Genomic DNA, 19,407 nt, shown 5'->3' with positions numbered 1-19,407 from the left:
TGTAGATAAAAATAATTATTTTTCAGGTAAAACACCCTGATGATGCTGCATGGCTAAAAGTTGTACCAACAACAAATAATGGCTCAACAGAATTTGTTAAATTACACAAAGAAATAGTATGTCTACTTATTATGTATTAATACATGTATCACTTACAGTTAAAGTCCATTTGAACTTTTGAAGTCTACCAATATGAATTCATGTATCTGTGTACCGGTGTATTTAGCACTCAGAAATTATAAAAGAAAAATCACACTAGAAAACAATTCATCACTCAAAGATCTTTGCTACTTTGAATTCAGAAATTCACAAATGATTAATGGGCGCATTAATTATGGATAAACACTATTGACTGGTAAAATATTTTATTTTTCACATATATACGTGTCATGAATGGTAGAAGGGTGCCAAGGGTGGGTCAACGTTTTATATTTGGCAGGTGGAAACACTGCATGATAAGATTTTAAAATGTACCTTATTAAACATTTTTGAATTGTTCTAAAACAAAATCAAATTTAGTTTGCCTTTTAAGCATTTATATTACAATGATAATTTTCTAACATGGGACCATTTATATGCAACCAAAACCAGTTTCTTTACACAATTCATTATCTTGAGGCAGGTTAATTTTATATTAATTGCATTGAAAAATTAGAATTGAAGTGTTATGATTAGATTGAGAATTGAAATGGGGAATGTGCCAAAAGAGACAACAACCGGACCATAGAACAAACAACAGCCTAAGGTCACCAATAGGTCTTCAATGCAGGGAGAAACTCCTGCACCGGAGGTGTCCTTCAGCTGGCCACTTAACAAATATCTATACTAGTTCAGTGATAATGGAACGTCATACTAAACTCCAAATTATACACAAGAAACTAAAATTAAAAATTATACAAGACTAACAAAGGCCAGAAGCTTTTGACTTGGAACAGGTGCTAAAATGCGCCATGGTTAAACAAACATGTTTAAAATGTCTCTTGTTCCTTTTTTTTTATCAGACTACCACACCACATGAACTTTGGTTCAACTTCCAGAAAACGCGATATATTTATGACCGAGAAGAGAAGAAGCAGTTTCTATCAATACCCTTCCCTGATGATAAGTCTATCGGATACTACATGGACTCTAAAGGATACCTGGAAGAGGAGGAAATTAAACAGGCAGAAAAGTTTTATGGTCAAAATAAGTTAGTGTTATTTTTTTAAAGAGTACTGATGATTCGTTTTATTTGTTAGGTACATATACCAATTTTTCTCTGATTAAATGGGTATTAAGGTGAACTAGGATTTATACTTCGTGTAATCATGATTTGATATTAAAAACCTTGTATGCAGATTTTGTCAAAACAAGGAATTTTAAATATCCACAAAAGTGCAATACTCCCTCATTCGATTAAAATAAGAGTAAAAAATCCCACCCTAATCTAAAGTAATTAAATTGCATGTTTGTTTCATTATATACTTTATTGATCACAGTATTGATTTACAACTTTCATTTTCCTGAATTCCATGATGATTGAGACTACAGAAAAAATGTATTCACTAATATTTGAATGTGGATGAAAAAAATGATGAAATACAGATTGAATTTGTGTTTCTTCCCAGCTGTCAGACCTACTTATTTAATGGAAAATGGTCTTCAGTGTGCAAGATTTTACTTATAAAAAAACTTTTCACTTTTGTTTGAAAAGGGACTATTTGATTCACATGCCACAAATTTATGTAAATGATTTATAATTTAAGGGCATCCGATACAGTTTCTCGATAAAATGTAATTTTATTAATTTTTATATATGTTGTAGGCCTTGGTGAGCTATAAAATAGAACACAAAATAAAACATAGGTCACCGTGCTCGTTTTCGAGAAAATTGAGGCTGAAAATTGGGGATTTGTGCAATTTTGCAAAAAAGTTAAACAATGTTATAAAACTTTTGGAGCAAATATTTTTTGTCGTAAATTATTAAGATCGGGTTCAATTTGAAGCTGTGATAAGTGACAATAAGAAAAAAAATAAATCCCTACACGAATGACTATACACATTTTCAAGCTTTGCTTGACATTGCGAAACCAGATGCTCAGAGTGGGATTTTTTTAATTTAAAAAATATAGAAATAAAGTGTTTCTGAAAATGTCATTTTTATCATTTTTCTGCATGAACTACATTTTGTCATGCTTTCTCCAAATCTGAAATAAAAAATATATGTCACCGTGCTGGATTCTATGATAAACGCGATTTATCCTTAAAATTGCGTCCCCCCTTTGTAACCTCAACGTTAGCGCTAAAGTGCACGACGTCGCTGGCAGACTTTTTCGACGTAATCATTGCAAATTACCGGTGACATTTTTCAGATGTATAAATATTGCTTGTAAAGAGCTAACTAAAAATTGGTAATATTGTTTTCGGAAATAAAATCATGTGAATCATAAATGCATCTCGTTGTTTGTGGTCTAAGTGAGAAACACCCCAAGAAAAGAGATTACTGACGGTTGATAATTTTTACGGCTTTTAAAATTAAAGACTTGGCAATTTAAAACTTGACATTCAGTTGACTATGCAGTATGGGCATTGCTCAATGTTGAAGATTGTACGGTGACCTATAGTTGTTAATTTCTGTGGCATGTTTGTCTCTTGTTGAGAGTTGTCTCATTGGAAATTATACCATATCTTCTTTTTTGTGTTGTCAGAAAACAAAAACAAAATCTTATCAAGGAATATGCTAAAGGATGCTTTTGTCCAGAGAGAGAAGCTAGACCTTATTTTGAAATTGTTGGATTTCGCAAAAATGATTGAATTAATAGCGAGAGGACTGGACATATTACCTATGCCTAATTTCATTGGTAAATAGCTATATATATTTTCACCAAAGCGCGACGCATTGCGGGGTACATAAATTATGACACGTTCATTCCTGTGTCTGTCCTTTCGGTCCTTATGGTTAATTAGATTTTTCAAGTGTACAATCTTGCCAAATTTCTATAAAACTGATATCGTGCGGACACGTTCGAAAATCAGTGCATATCAACTATTCTTTAAAAGAGTTATGCCATTTGGAAATATTAATTATATTGGAAATTGCATTGTATTTGCTGTCATTCCATCATTTCTCTTAAGATATTTGTAAAAAAATTGAAAAAAAACAACAACCCAAAATAAACAACTGCGCTACGAGCGCATGATTTGCCCGTTGTCTTATGAAAAAAAACCCCATAATACATGTTTTTGAAATATAACGGGGCTTGTACAGGAAGTCATGCTAAGTATATCCTGACTCATTTGTTATTCTTGCTCAAAAGGAAGTTTGTAATGACTATGATATTAAATTGAAGCTCAATAAAAATTTAAGAACTAAAAAATTAATTAAAGAATCATCACGAAAAAGTATACAGATCTTTAAGAATAATTTAACTAACAAGTATATGAAATTTTATGCAATAATTATTAACAGTTTTTTAGATACGGCTCGACATGTGAAAACCCCCTCTTTTTTCATAAACTCAATAAATCTAAAATAAAAGAATCATCCTCAAAAAGTATACAGATATGAGATTCATATAACTAAGAAGTGTGTAAGGTTTCAAGTCTTGTAACTCAAAAAGTTCGCCTAAAAGATATACAGATCGTTTGACCATCATGAGAAAAACAACCATATTTAGTTTAATGACTTTAGGATTAAATGCTGTACCATTTTAAGACGTACAGACGGACGCTGCACATTTGTATACCATAATATATCCTGTCAAAATTTGTACGGGAGTATAAAAAATATTGTTGCCTCTTGAATTTTCCGCGGAGTTCAGTATTTTTTGTTGTTTTACTTTTTGTTAGATAAAATATGTGTTACGTGGAGGTAATAGGAACTTTATTAAAGTTGTATCGTTGTTGATATTAGCGGAATGCCATTATTTATCTAAAATAAATAAATTGTTCAGTTAGGAAGTTTACTTCTTCTTGTACCTAAATTTTTGGTATTAGTTTTAAAATATCATTGTCGGTTTTTTGTGCTGTAAAAAAAATGACAGAAAATCGGAGCCGGACTAAATTGTGAATGATGAATGATAATAAAAACTTGAACAGAATATTTTTTTCCTTCAATATGGGAATCAGAATATGTTTTCAAGACAAATACTATTAGTAGTCCAAATAATTATGACTGTAAGGAAGGGTATGACGGCCCGCCTTCCTGTGACGCGTGAAAGAAAAAAAATATAATAGCCTTTCAAGACATTTGGACTAGTAAAATACCATACCTCCTCCAACCTTTTGAAGTGCAATGATCGTTCCATAAATATTTTCCATCTGAATTTATTATTTTATTTTAGATAAAAACTATATCATATGTAGGACATACGTCCTGAACATGCATGAAATATTTGCCACTGGACGTTTAGCAAACAACATTCAATCAATTTATTGGACATAGTCTTGGTATATAGCTGGAATTTAAGGTAGTTCCTCATATTAAAATGATAAGTGACATGCATTATATGAGTAACATCAAAAGGGTCGGTCATCTTGAGATTGCTAACTATACGATATTTAAATTTGTTGAAGATCTCACAGAAACAGTAATGTGTTTTATTTCTTATGATTTTATTAGACTGTTATCCTTTTATAATCAAATGCACTAACATGATGGTGTAGAAGTTGGCATGCGGGAGAAACAGAAATTGGAGCATTGGAAAATCCACATTACGTTTCTTATTATGGAAAATTACACGCATTACGTCCCGCAAAAAGTGACGTTTTGCGGGAATTCAAACGCTTAACGTCGCGCCAAGAGTTAACTCCCTTGAAACTGTATCGGATGCCCTTAAAGATTAAATGTGCATTTTTCTTGTTTAACATACTTTTGTAAGAGTTATGGCTCTTGTTTACATCTTGTTTGCTGAACATGCAAGATCTTTGTCAACAGGGAAGTTTTAATTGATCTTGTATTTCTAAAATTGATCAAAACTAATGTAATTTTTAGTCTTTAATGTTTGTTAGATGATTTTTAAAGTCAACCTACAGATTTATGTTCAAGGATATATTGAGTAAATTAAACAAATGAATAAGCTTTAGTAAAATTACCTCATGTTTTGTTTACAGAATGGAAATGGATCTGCCTAAGTTTATGGAGTTATTTAAGGAAAGAGCTACAGCTCCCTTTTTTGTGTTCCAAGTTTTCTGTGTTGGTCTCTGGTGCTTAGACGAGTATTGGTACTACAGTGTTTTCACCCTGTTCATGCTGATTGCATTTGAAGCCACTCTTGTTCAACAACAGTTAAGAAACATGTCAGAAATCAGAAAAATGGGCAGTAAACCCTATCTTTTACAGGTAACAACTGAAAATAAATTGATTTTGGATGATAAGCATCTTCTAATTGGCTGAAAGGTTTTTGTCTATCAGCTCATAGACATAATGTTGTGTTATCGTGAACATTGTTTCATGATTTAACTCCTTTCAAAATAATTTAGAATTAGAAAAATTACAAGGAATGACTGGTTTGCATTAATATTTTTTCAGTCTATTCAAAATAACATAAAAAGTGCTACACAGGCCGGCTAGGTTATGCAGTGTGCACCACATTTTTGATAAATTATCAAATATTGCAGTTATTCCTTAATGAGTTATGATTGATAAGACCTGTTGTAAGAAAATGATAAAAAAAATATTGATTTAATTTTAATCCCAATAATGTCATGATTTAGGTACAAAACAATAAACATATTTGATATACAACAACAAATGGCAACCATTGAAATCACTATACATTTTTATGCCCCATTTATGGGCATTATGTTTTCTGGTCTGTGCGTCCGTCCGTTTGTTCGTCTGTACTTTTATCCGTCCGTTCGTCCATCTGTCCGTTCGTCCCACTTCTGGTTAAAGTTTTTGGTCTAGGTAGTTTTTAATGAATTTGAAGTCCAATCAACTTGAAACTTAGTAAACATGTTCTCTATGATATGATCTTTCTAATTTTAATGCAAAAATAGAGATTTTATCCCATTTTCACAGTCCACTGAACATAGAAAATGATAGTGCGTTTGGGGCATCCATGTACTTGGGACACATTCTTGTTTATAGAGTTATTTAGAAATTTATGAAATTTTCAAGTTTTAAATCTCTAATTTTTCTAGAGGTTGCATGTGTAGATGTATGCTTACTCTACTTATAAATTGATCCAATTATTATCTGTACAAAATATTTAAGAACTGAACAATCTTGGTAAATACTTAAAATTAGCAGACAAACTACGCTGCTAACTTTTAATAATTTTATTAATCTTATACTCTGCGTTATACTTGAAATTGTATTTTATACGAGAGATTTAATATATATATTTAAATGTAGTTAACATTTTATTATTATATGTCTGTTTATGTAATATGGTGCATGTATAATTAATTTGTCAAAAATTGAATGTATATTTTATAAGCTGTACTTGCTTTTGGAATAAAGTATTATTATTAATCAGATTTGTGTCATGTACCATTACAGGTGTATAGAAACAGAAAATGGAGACCTATTCTGAGTGATGAGTTATTGCCTGGAGATATTGTATCAATAGGTAGGAATCAATATGGGTAAAAAGTAAAATAACAAAAATACCGAACTCTAAGGCAGATTAAAAAAAAGTAAAATAACAAAAATACCGAACTCTAAGGCAGATTAAAAAAAAAGTAAAATAACAAAAATACCGAACCCTTAGGCAAATTAAAAAAAAAGTAAAATAACAAAAATATCGATCTCTAAGGGCTATTCCAGAAAAAAATGTATGGGGGGGTTGGAAGGCACATTGTATTCATAATACATGGGTGATGGGTATCAGAGCAACTTTTCACACTATAATGCACTATAATTCTCAATTACAATTGTATGGGTGGCAGGTGCTGACAAAAACTGCCTTCCAACCCCCCCATACATTTTTTTCTGGAATAGCCCAAAGGCAGAAAAAAAAAGTAAAATAACAAAAATACTGAACTCTTAGGCAAATTAAAAAAAAAGTAAAATAACAAAAATATCGAACTCTTATGCAAATTAAAAAAAAAGTAAAATAACAAAAATACCTAACTCTTAGGCAAATTAAAAAAAAAGTAAAATAACAAAAATACCGAACTCTTAGGCAAATTAAAAAAAAAGTAAAATAACAAAAATACCGAACTCTTAGGCAAATTAAAAAAAAAGTAAAATAACAAAAATACCGAACTCTTAGGCAAATTAAAAAAAAAGTAAAATAACAAAAATACCGAACTCTTAGGCAAATTAAAAAAAAAGTAAAATAACAAAAATATCGAACTCTACGGCAGAAAAAAAAAGTAAAAATAACAAAAATAACAAACTCTTAGGCAAATTAAAAAAAGGAGTAAAATAACAAAAAAAAACGAACTCTGAGGCAAGTTAAAAAAAAAAGTAAAATAACAAAAATACCGAACTCTGAGGCAGATAAAAAAAAAAAGTAAAATAACAAAAATATCGAACTCTACGGCAGAAAAAAAAGTAAAATAACAAAAATACCGAACTCTTAGGCAAATTAAAAAAAAAGCAAATAACAAAAATATCGAACTCTGAGGCAAATTAAAAAAAGTAAAAATAACAAACTCTTAGGAAAATTAAAAAAAGGAGTAAAATAACGAAAATAACAAACTCTGAGGCAAATTAAAAAAAAAGTAAAATAACAAAAATATCGAACTCTGAGGCAAATTAAAAAAAAAGTAAAATAACAAAAATATCGAACTCTACGGCAGAAAAAAAAAGTAAAAATAACAAAAATACCGAACTCTTAGGCAAATTAAAAAAAGGAGTAAAAAATCAAAAATACCAAACTCTAAGGCAAATTAAAAAAAAAGTAAAATAACAAAAATACCGAACTCTGAGGCAGATAAAAAAAAAAAAGTAAAATAACAAAAATATCGAACTCTACGGCAGAAAAAAAAAGTAAAAATAACAAAAATAACAAACTCTTAGGCAAATTAAAAAAAAAGTAAAATAACAAAAATACCGAACTCTGAGGCAAATTAAAAAAAAAAGTAAAATAACAAAAATACCGAACTCTGAGGCAGATAAAAAAAAAAGTAAAAATCACAAAAATACCTAACTGTTAGGCAAATTAAAAAAAAGTAAAATAACAAAAATACCGAACTCTGAGGCAGATAAAAAAAAAGAGTAAAATAACAAAAATACCGAACTCTTAGGCAAATTAAAAAAAAGTAAAATAACAAAAATACCGAACTCTTAGGCAAATTAAAAAAAAAGGAAAATAACAAAAATACTGAACTCTGAGGCAGATAAAAAAAAAAGTAAAATAACAAAAATACCGAACTCTGAGGCAGATTAAAAAAAAAGTAAAATAACAAAAATACCGAACTCTTAGGCAAATTAAAAAAAAAGTAAAATAACAAAAATACCGAACTCTGAGGCAAATTAAAAAAAAAGTAAAATAACAAAAATACCGAACTCTGAGGCAGATAAAAAAAAAGTAAAATAACAAAAATACCGAACTCTGAGACAGATAAAAAAAAAAAGAGTAAAATAACAAAAATACCGAACTCTTAGGCATATTCTATAAGAAAAGTCCATGAGCAAATTGCAAAATCAAAATCTCAAACACATCAAACAAATGGATTTCAACTGTCATATCTTAGCTGTTACAGGCATTTTTGTATGAAGAAAATGGTTGATTAAACTTAAATATTCTCAGGGAAGTAACTTTTTGTTTGCATCAATTAAATGTTATGAGACTTATACACAATACTGATTACCACAAACCACAGATCAATTACAAATTTTGGTTGCACACTTTTACTGTTCTTGAGTTTTATCCCTTTGTAATGTTATTTCAAGCAGGGGCAGCAGCTGTGTCCCATAGACACAGTCTCTTTTGATTTTATGTATTTATTAAAGCAAATATTTTTCTATCTGTAGAAATGATTTAACAATGTTGTTTCTCTATGTTTTTATCTAAAGGTCGATCACAAGATGATCATGTGATACCATGTGACATGCTGTTGCTACGAGGACCATGTATAGTAGATGAAGCCATGTTGACTGGAGAATCAGTGCCTGTAATGAAGGTACATTTATAAAAATAATAATTTCTTTGCAACAGCAGCAAAAGAAAATCACAGCTTTATATATTATTTTTAAAGCATTACAAATAAAATAGTCAAAACAGATGATACCAAATTGGCTGTAACTGTATTTAATTAGATATTTATCAAAATTTGAAAATTTAGCTGCAAATAACAGTATGAGCCTTTTTTGGCCAGTGAGCACATTGAATACAACAGAAAGGTTCAAGTTGTGAAAAGGGCTTAAACTTTATAGCCCTCTAGATTGTTTACCTAGGCTTTTAATGATTTGGATAAATGTTTACATTGTTATAAATCAAATATGAGAATTTGAGTCAAATCCGTGAGCATGATTTTGACAGCTAGTGCTGACATAAAAAAGCTTTAAAAAAGGTCAATTGTAAGGTTTTGCAAGCTATGTGACCTTAGTTTATGTTTAGTTTTCAGGAAAAGATCTGAGTTCACAAGGGTCATAATAAGTCAACAAGAATTTCGACTCAACTCAGTAATCATGATAATAGAAATTAATAAAATAACACTGATTTTGCTTCAAATGACAAGGTTACCTTGAGTGGAATTTGATTAAAGATATTGCTATTCTATTTTTATTAACCAGTATGCATTATTACTACTTCAAAATTGACCAGTAATACAGGTTTTATAAACATGGATATTTGTCTCAGCATTTATTTTCAATTAATTTTAGGAATCAGTAGAACATATAGACAGGGACCATATATTAGATATGGAACTTGATGGAAAACTTCATGTACTGTATGGTGGCACTAAAGTTGTACAACATACACCACCAAGTAAAACAGGGGCAGGTTTGAAAGGTAAATATACATCAAAAGCAAAAGGGGAGGGTTATTATTTTTATACGCCCGTCAAAATTTTGACAGGACGTATTATGGTATACAAATGTCCGGCGTCCGTCTGTCTGGCGTCCACATGTTACACCGTAACTTGAGAACCACTTATCTAAATTTCTTGAAACTTAACATAGTTGTTTCTTATGATGGTCAAACGATCTGTATACTTTTTGGTTAAAATAGGATTTAAATTTTTGAGTAACGGGACTTTATAACTATAACTGGGGTGTGTATTTTTCACATGTCACGCTGTATCTCAAAAACAATTTCTGATTATTGCTTTAAACTTCACACACTTCTTAATTATATTATTCCAAAGATATGTATACTTTTTGGTGATGATTCAAAATTTTATTTTAGAGTTATTGAGTTTTTTGTAAAAAAAGGGGGGGGGGTGGGTTTTCACATGTCGTGTCATTTCTCATAAACGATTTATGATTATTGCTTAAAACTTTACACACTTTTTGGTTATATTAATCTAAAGATCTGTATACTTTTTGGTGATGATTCAAAATTTTATTGAGTTTTTTGTAAAAAAGAGGGGGGTTTTCACATGTTGCATCGTATCTTATAAACCATTAATGACTATTGCTTGAAACTTTACACAGTTCTTAGTTATATTAATCTACAGATCTGTACTTTTTGGTGATGATTCAAAATTTTATTCTAGAGTTATTGAGTTTTTTGTAAAAAAAGTTTTTATTCTTCACATGTCACGCCGTATCTCAGAAACTATTTATGATTATTGCATGAAACTTCTTACACAAGACAAAGGGCGTATCATGCACTCATGGCGCAGCTGTTTATTATAAATCTCAAACTTAAGTATTTTCATTTGATGCTAGAATTTAATTGGTTCTTATACACCTTTTCACTATATGTCCACCATTACCTGACATCACACAAGTTCCCGTAAAATTTTGACGTCAGAATACAAAATATCTGACGCCACAATTGAAAAGTGATTGTTGTATGAAGTCAATAGTTCAAGTGGGACATATTCTCTGGTCAGCCGGGAATAGCTATAAGGTGTATTAAGCCAAATCTTGTTTTGTTTGTCTTGTAAGCCATGAAATGTTATATAAACACACTTAAACCATTATATGATCTGAAAGGAACAAACAATTTTCTAAAAAAGACATCCTAAAATTGAGAATGGAAATCGGGAATGTGCCAAAGAGACAACAACCCGACCATAGAAAAAAACAATAGCAGAAGGTCACCAACAGGTCTTCAATGTAGCGAGAAATTCCCGCACCCGGAGGCGTCCTTCAACGGGCCCCTAAACAAATATATACTAGTTCAGTGATAATGAACGCCATACTAATTTCCAAATTGTACACAAGAAACTAAAATTAAAATAATACAAGACTAACAAAGGCCAGAGGCTCCTGACTTGGGACAGGCGCAAAAATGCGGCGGGGTTAAACATGTTTGTGAGATCTCAACCCTCCCCCTATACCTCTAGCCAATGTAGAAAAGTAAACGCATAACAATACGCACATTAAAATTCAGTTCAAGAGAAGTCTGAGTCTGATGTCAGAACATGTAACCAAAGAAAATAAACAAAATGACAATAATACACAAATAACAACAGACTACTAGCAGTTAACTGACATGCCAGCTCCAGACTTCAATTAAACTGACTGAAAGATTATGATTTCATCATATGAACATCAGGCACAATCCTTCCCGTTAGGGGTTTAGTATCATACCATCATAACATATATGAGAAGAACATAACATTCACCCCCATCATGTACTACAAAAAGTTGGCAATTATGAATCATGCACTATGTAAACAGTATCATATGTAAAAATTTTTTTACATATTCTTGTAGCTAGTGATAATGGATGTATTGCCTATGTTATTCGCCACAGTTTTAGCACATCTCAAGGGAGACTACTGAGAACTATATTATTTGGTGTGAAACGAGTTACAGCTAACAGTTTAGAGACTTTTGCATTTATTCTGTTTCTGCTCATTTTTGCCATCTCTGCAGCATCTTATGTTTGGATCAAAGGTAAATAAGATATGTATATCTTGATTATGTTTAAACAAGAAAAAAACAAAAAAAGTTGTTTATGTTTAAAACAAGAAAAATAAATCAGTTGATTATGTTTAAAACAAGAAAAATATATAAGAAGATATTATATATGAGGCAGAGGTATATAAAATCAAGACTTTTTTTAACATGTTGGACTTTTTTACGCTGTTTTTATGATAAAAAATAAGTTTTCTTGTTTTATAAGCTATCCTATAGCAGATTTTTGTCGAGCCTTTGACTTTAGTCGAAAAAGCAAGACATAGCGATCCTACATCCTGTCGGCGTCGTCGGCGGCGGCGGCGTCCACAAATATTCACTCTGTGTTTAAAGTTTTTAAAATTTTAATAACTTTCTTAAACTATCCTGGAATTGTAATAAACTTGGCCAGAAGCTTGTTTATGATCAGAAGATAGTGTCCAGAAGTAAATTTTGTAAAAATAAGATTCCATTTTCCCCGTATTTTACTTATAAATGGACTTAGTTTTTCTTCCAGTTAACATTACATACAGTCTGCAGTTAAAGTATTTAAAACATTTTTAAGATTCTTAAACTAGCCTGGATTTTTACCAAACTTGGACAGAAGCTTCTGACAATCAAAAGATAGTATCGAGAGGAATAATTTTATTGATTTTTTTCATCATTTTTGATGAGTGTGTGATAAACAGCAAAAGTGGGTGAGACACTGGGTTCTGCGGAACCCTTAAATTTTTTTTTAAATCATTTCAAAATAATCTTCAGTTTGAACACTTTTGTTGTCATCTACAGTTTAATTTGATTTAGTTAAGACCTGAGATGTTAAAGGGAAGGCTTGTCGTATGTTATTTCTTGTTTTTACAGGTTCAGAGGATCCAAAGAGAAATCGCTACAAGTTATTTTTAGAATGCACATTAATTCTGACATCAGTTGTCCCCCCTGAATTACCAATAGAATTATCATTAGCTGTCAATACAAGTCTACTGGCATTAACAAAGTTATGTAAGTCTATCTATTATATATTTAGTATTAAATATAAGTAAATTTTATGTGTATTACAATTTTCTATATCAGACAATTGTGATGATATTTCAAACACCATGCAACAGTAGAACATCTGTTTAAGGGAGATAGCTTTCAGAGAATCTTTTCTTTATTGTGGTGTCTTGAATAAATACAGGTGCAGTAGTGAGAAAGCTGTAAAAAACTTCTGTTCTTAATTTATAAACAACTATTAATTCTTTAAAAAGCCTGTTTTATTTTTGTTTTAAAATCTTTATAGAAATTATAGGTGATTTGGTTAATATTTAAAAGGTGTCTCCATATTACTATATTTGATTTTTTGATAAAAAAAAAGGGAATCCTGCATTCATATAATGAAATAAATTGCAGATTATTTTTCTAATTTCAAGTCATTATTGCCATTATACTGACTTTGTTGTGTATGATTTTACATATTGTTTTCTCAGATATATTCTGTACAGAGCCTTTCAGGATACCATTTGCAGGAAAAGTTGATATATGTTGCTTTGACAAAACAGGAACACTGACAGCAGATAATTTAGTTGTGGAAGGTGTTGCTGGTATCAAGTAAGTCAACAATACACCTACCTCATGCTAGTACATATATAGAAATACAAGGGTGGCAATACATTATCAATACTGAACCTACTACAACCCTAGGAACAACTTCCCTTGTTTCTATGACTCATTTATGGGCATTATGTTTTCTGGTTTGTCCGTTCGTTTTTTTGTACGTTCGTTCGTCCGTCCGTCTGTCTGTCCCATCTTCAGGTTAAAGTTTTTGGTTGAGGTAGTTTTTGATGAAGTTGAAGTCCAATCAACTTGACACTTAGTACATATGTACCCTTTGATATGATCTTTCTAATTTTAATGCCAAATTAGAGTTTTACCCCATTTTCATGGTCCAATAAACATAGAAAATAGTAGTGCTGATGGGGCATCCATGTACTGGGGACACATTCTTGTTTTTTTTTTTTTTTATTAGTGAACCTGCTTGCTGTTCTTTTAGTGTAGCTAAAATACATAAAGATTTTTAAAATATTTATTCTACTGATATGCCTACTATTCATACAGTTAATTAATTTGAAACAGTTTTTAACACAAATTTTGATAGTGAAAAGAAAATTATAACACACAAATTTTTTCTTGGGACCTGAATAGAACTTAACTGATATACCAATGTAATTTTGGAGGATATTTTCATGGATTCTAGATTTCATGGTTTTGACAAAATTTGCATACATGAATAAGATAATTTGCATACACAAATAAGATAATTTGAATTTCATTGAATATGAAATTCTGGGTTAACCTATACCTTTGAAATCAAGAAAAACATGGTATCACAAGTATAATAATGCATCTAAAATAAATTAATTAATTCTGCAAAAGTTTTGACATAATTATATGAAAATCTCCATAATGAAATATATAGTGGAACAAAACTTCTAATTTAAGTGCTATTTTCACAAGTAATGTGAGAAAATATATCTCCTCACCAGTGAAATATCGGTTCACGTCAAAATTTCTTAGTTTCTTCTGAATTTTCTCTTGTGACGTCATGTTAAAGGTCATCATGCCTGATGACGTCACATATAAAGAGTTTTCTGAAAATCTTTGAAAAAGAAGAAAAAGTAATGGAGAAACAGATTCCAATACTATAACTTGTGTATTAAGATATTTCTCCACTCTCAACAGTTAAAGTTTGATTATTTAAAAAGCTCAGCAAGCCTCTCGATTTGATATAATCAAATTTACCTGTCTCTAGTGGAGAAATATTGTAACTTGTTGCAGCGTAGGAATCTATATTTATGTATCAAATTAACAATCATGTATGTGTCAGGTAATGGCAGGTTTATTACTTATATTTACAGTGGAACAGAGATAATGCCTGCCAGTGAAGCACCGTTAGAAACAATTCATGTAATGGCTACCTGTCATAGTCTGCTGGTACTGGATGATGAACTAGTCGGCGATCCTTTGGAGAAAGCCACGCTCAAATCTGTTGAATGGAACTTGACAAAAGGTGAGTTTTTTATGTCTTTTAATAAGAATTTTAAATTAAATGGAATCATTAATATTTTTAAAGCTTTTAGCTTTGCAACTACTTTGGTAAATGATTAACTGATTCCAAGGTTAAATTAACCTGAATTTAGAATTTAAAATACAAGGTATTATTTCATTATTATTCTCCTGAGGGCTATTCCAGAAAAAAAATGTAGGGGGGGGGGGGGGGGGTGGAAGGCACATTATATTAACAATACATGGGTGATGGGAATGAGAGCTACTTTTCACACTATAATGTACTATAATTCTCAATTACAATTGTCTGGGTGGCGGATGCTGACAAAAACCGCATTCCAACCACCCCATACATTTTTTTCTGGAATAGCCCTGATACAAATTTTCATGGATTTTGAAGATAAACATAAATGTTTCCACCATATAATTATATTTTACACCATACATTTTAACATGTATTTGACATTATACATATAACATTAAGTAATTGAGACAACCATATGCTGGAGACCTGGATGTAAGCAGCTATAGGTCACCTTACGGCCTTAAAAAAAACCCAAACATACTGTATAGTAAGCTAAAAGGCCCTGTCATGACTTAATGTGAAATTATTCAAACCAGAAACCAAAAGGCTGATTTATGGTAAAAAAAATTGTGACAGAAAGCAACCGAAAACAACTACTGAACACATAATTGCACTATTAACAGACTTTTTGTTAAAAGATAAATATTAATGTTTAGTAAGTACCTGTTAATTAACACATATTTTGATATTTTGTTAGGAGAGACTGTTGTTCCTCAGAGAAAAAAGACACATGGTCTGAAGATCTACCAAAGATTTCACTTTGCCAGTGCTTTAAAAAGAATGTCTGTAATAGCAGGACACACTCCAGCAGGCAGTAGTGAAACAGAATATTTAGGAGTTGTAAAAGGAGCTCCAGAAACTCTGCAGTCAATGGTAAATAGTTTGTTTTCAAACATTTGTTATGATAATTTAAAACAATGCATTGATGGCGTAAAAATTAGAATTGAGTGATATTAAGAAAGGCTAATTATATTTGATGTACGGAATGCTTGCAAGATTTACATATCCATGTAGCAGGATTCATCTGACCTTTACGTTAATTCAAGGCTTGTTAGTCATTGTTAAATTCTCAAATTCTGTAAGCAATAAGTGAATTATATTGGTGAATGGAAAGCTTGCTGGGTTTACATGTCCATCTGGCAGAGTTTATCTGATCAGAACAAAATTTTCATTACTTTAAGTTTTTTTTATTCTTATGATTGGATACCAATATGTTTAGCAACTTCATTTGGTGTATGAAAAATTATTAGGTGCACATATCTGTTTAACAAGGTTCTTTTGACTTTGACCTCATTTTTATAATTCTTTGATATAGTTTGATAAGTTTTTGTGTTTGAAGTATTAAAAAAATAATCTTCAAGACTTTCAACATAGAATTCAATCATGATCAGTAAATCAGGCAAGACATTGCAGTGTGTGCACTCTTGTTAAAAAGTACCTTTTAACTTTAATATTTTGTAGTTCAAGAATTGTCCAGCTGACTATGAAGAAGTGTACTTAGAGATGTCAAGAAGAGGGGCCAGAGTTCTAGCTTTGGGATATAAGAAACTTGGAGTTTTGTCTCATCAACAGGTGAATAAGGCTTCCAGCTATTTTTGAAAAGTTGCAGTCAAATTAACTTAAACATATGAATATGATGTTTATTACTATCATGCTCTGTCGTACCCGAAAATGATGAATTTTTGTTTAGTTTTCATGGTGGTTTATAATAACCTAAAACAAATGCAAGAACATTTGTAGAAGAATTACAATGTACATTTAAAAAAAGGAAGTAAATATTGTTTCCAAAATCTTGGCCACTGAAATGAAGTGATTAGTATGTTTACATGTAAGTGTTGTTATGATTACTCACATTTATTTTTATATGATTATTATCATGTAGCAACTAAGAAGCAATATATCTTTTTTTCTGTCTTTAAAGTTTGTTGTAGAAATAATCTAGGCATAGGTATATCTCATTTTACCATCAGGATGTGGAGACAAAAACAATACATTGTGTTGTTCTCTTAAAAATACCAATAACTGTATCATGTGAATTTTATCAAATTGGATGCATTTTAATAGTTATCAAAGGTACCAGGATTATAATTTAATATGCCAATAATTTAAATTCAACATGTTTCTGCTCTTAATGTAGAAATTTTCTGATATTTGAAATGCTTGTGCCAGATAAGAACTAAAAATTGTATGTTTTTTTCAAACCTATTTATTGTCATTATAAACCATGTATCATAATTTTTTTTTGAATATAAAAAGTACAATGATTTTATGCAACATGATTAACATATTGTTAAACTGTTTCTGTTGTAGGTTAGAGATCAGACCAGAGCTACCATTGAAAGTGATTTAATATATTGTCAAACTGTTTCTGTTGTAGGTTAGAGATCAGACCAGAGCTACCATTGAAAGTGATTTAACAACATCATGATTAATATATTGTCAAACTGTTTCTGTTGTAGGTTAGAGATCAGACCAGAGCTACCATTGAAAGTGATTTATCATTCTGTGGATTTGTGATCATTTCCTGTCCATATAAAGCTGATTCCAAGTCTGTTATTAAGGAGATCATTAACGCTTCTCATTATGTAAGTTGTTTAATATAAGATATAAGAAGATGTGGTATGAGTGCCAATAAGACAACTCTTCATCCAAGTCACAATTTAAAAAAGTAAACCATTATATGTCAAAGTGCGTTCTTCAACACAGAGCCTGGACTCACACAGAACAGGAAGTTTTAAATCTATAAAGTATGATCATGGTGATTCAGTTAAAAAACAATCTTGTGAAGTGAATCAATTTTAAAAGGATTAATGATGATTACCCATTGATTTTCTACCTTGTTATATAGCATCTATTGAACATACACTGAGAAATAAACATGCCACTTATCACTGTATAAAAAAATCTCCAAAAAATCTGTTTCAAACCTTTTTTTTTTACGGAATCAGTCATCTTGTCTGTTGTGTAGGGAATGATATTCTGTATAAAGTTACATTGAATTTTGTACAGAAAAATACCTGTTGTGATATACTCTGGTATTGAATGATAAAAGATAAAGAAGATGTGGTATGAGTGCCAATGAGACGACTCTCTATCCAAGTTAAAAAAAATCAAAGTAAACCGTTATACATCAAAGTACGATCTTCAACACACAGCCTTGGATCACACAGAAGAGGAAGTTATGAAGGAGCCCCAAAAAATGACCAGTGTAAAACCATTAAAACAGAAAAACAGTCTAGTCTATATAAAAACCAAGAAATGAGAAACACTTATGAACCACATCCACAAACAGAAGCTACTGAACATCAGATTCCTGACCTAGAACAGGCGCAAACAATTGCAGCAGGTTTTTAAAAATGTTTTATAAAAGTATACAAAAATACAAATTGCATACAATTAAATATTTCCAAATATGAACTAATAGTTGGTAAAAAATTCTTTCTGAAACCCAATGTTGAAAATTTGAATAAGTTTCTATTTTGTGACACATATTCAAACTTGTTAATTGGATAATAGCAAGTGGTAGAGAATCTTACAAAAGTTAGGAAAAAATCTTGGCATATTTTAATTAATATATTGCATCAAGATATCTGAAAGTCAGTTTGAATAATATGAAAAGTGTTCAGTATACAAAACAGTTAAATTGTAACATAGTTTATCATTGCTGATTTATTATTATAGGTAACCATGATTACTGGAGATAACCCGTTAACTGCTTGTCATGTGGCAAAGAAGCTTAAATTTACAGAGAAAACAACACTGATCCTGACACATCCAAATGATAAAGGTATATTATTATGGGATTCATTTTTTATCATGGTTTTATTTCAACATAAGATTTAAGTTCAGTCCGAAAAAATAAGGAGATGAGGTATGACTTCCAATGAGAGTATAAAGGATGAGGATGTTAATAAGTATCAGTCATCTACATGTAACAGTCTTTAACAATGAGCAAATCCAAAACTATATACTAAGCTATAAATGGCACCTGAATGACAGAATGTGCAGCAATTCAAGAATGGTTTAAACCAGTACATAACTGAGAATTTCATATTAACATACATAGGAACATTCTTACATGATTTCTTCCAGATTAATTACTTATTCCAAGATAGAACATCATCTAGTAACATTGGTTTTTTTCAGACAGTCTAAAAGTTACAAAGTTAAATTACTCATCCAAGTATTGATTATTATGGAAAATTAATCCTTAGATAAATTAAATAAAATAAGTTACATACACAAACCATTACTAAAGAGGGTTTAACACTTTTAAAAGGTCCGAATATTTGAGCATGTTTCAAACCAGTCATAATAGTAATTATTAAAG

General features: G+C 30.7%; 1 protein-coding gene across 1 annotated transcript in view; it reads left to right on the top strand.

Annotated features, from left to right (window-relative positions):
• LOC139511808 (endoplasmic reticulum transmembrane helix translocase-like) overlaps nucleotides 1-19,407 on the top strand; it is a 37,663-nt gene that overhangs the window by 2,352 nt on the left and 15,904 nt on the right. Inside the window, exons 2-15 of the mRNA XM_071298893.1 lie at nucleotides 27-116; nucleotides 1,002-1,189; nucleotides 5,092-5,320; nucleotides 6,485-6,554; nucleotides 8,951-9,057; nucleotides 9,761-9,890; nucleotides 11,768-11,950; nucleotides 12,812-12,949; nucleotides 13,417-13,537; nucleotides 14,845-14,996; nucleotides 15,775-15,950; nucleotides 16,539-16,649; nucleotides 17,537-17,662; nucleotides 18,759-18,864. Coding sequence (XP_071154994.1) covers nucleotides 27-116; nucleotides 1,002-1,189; nucleotides 5,092-5,320; nucleotides 6,485-6,554; nucleotides 8,951-9,057; nucleotides 9,761-9,890; nucleotides 11,768-11,950; nucleotides 12,812-12,949; nucleotides 13,417-13,537; nucleotides 14,845-14,996; nucleotides 15,775-15,950; nucleotides 16,539-16,649; nucleotides 17,537-17,662; nucleotides 18,759-18,864 — 1,927 coding nt within the window. The remainder of the gene's footprint in view (nucleotides 1-26; nucleotides 117-1,001; nucleotides 1,190-5,091; nucleotides 5,321-6,484; nucleotides 6,555-8,950; nucleotides 9,058-9,760; nucleotides 9,891-11,767; nucleotides 11,951-12,811; nucleotides 12,950-13,416; nucleotides 13,538-14,844; nucleotides 14,997-15,774; nucleotides 15,951-16,538; nucleotides 16,650-17,536; nucleotides 17,663-18,758; nucleotides 18,865-19,407) is intronic.

Source organism: Mytilus edulis, chromosome 2 (assembly GCF_963676685.1).
Source record: "Mytilus edulis chromosome 2, xbMytEdul2.2, whole genome shotgun sequence".
NCBI classification, from domain to species: Eukaryota; Metazoa; Mollusca; class Bivalvia; order Mytilida; family Mytilidae; genus Mytilus; species Mytilus edulis.
This window is presented reverse-complemented; position numbering and strand designations above follow the sequence as displayed.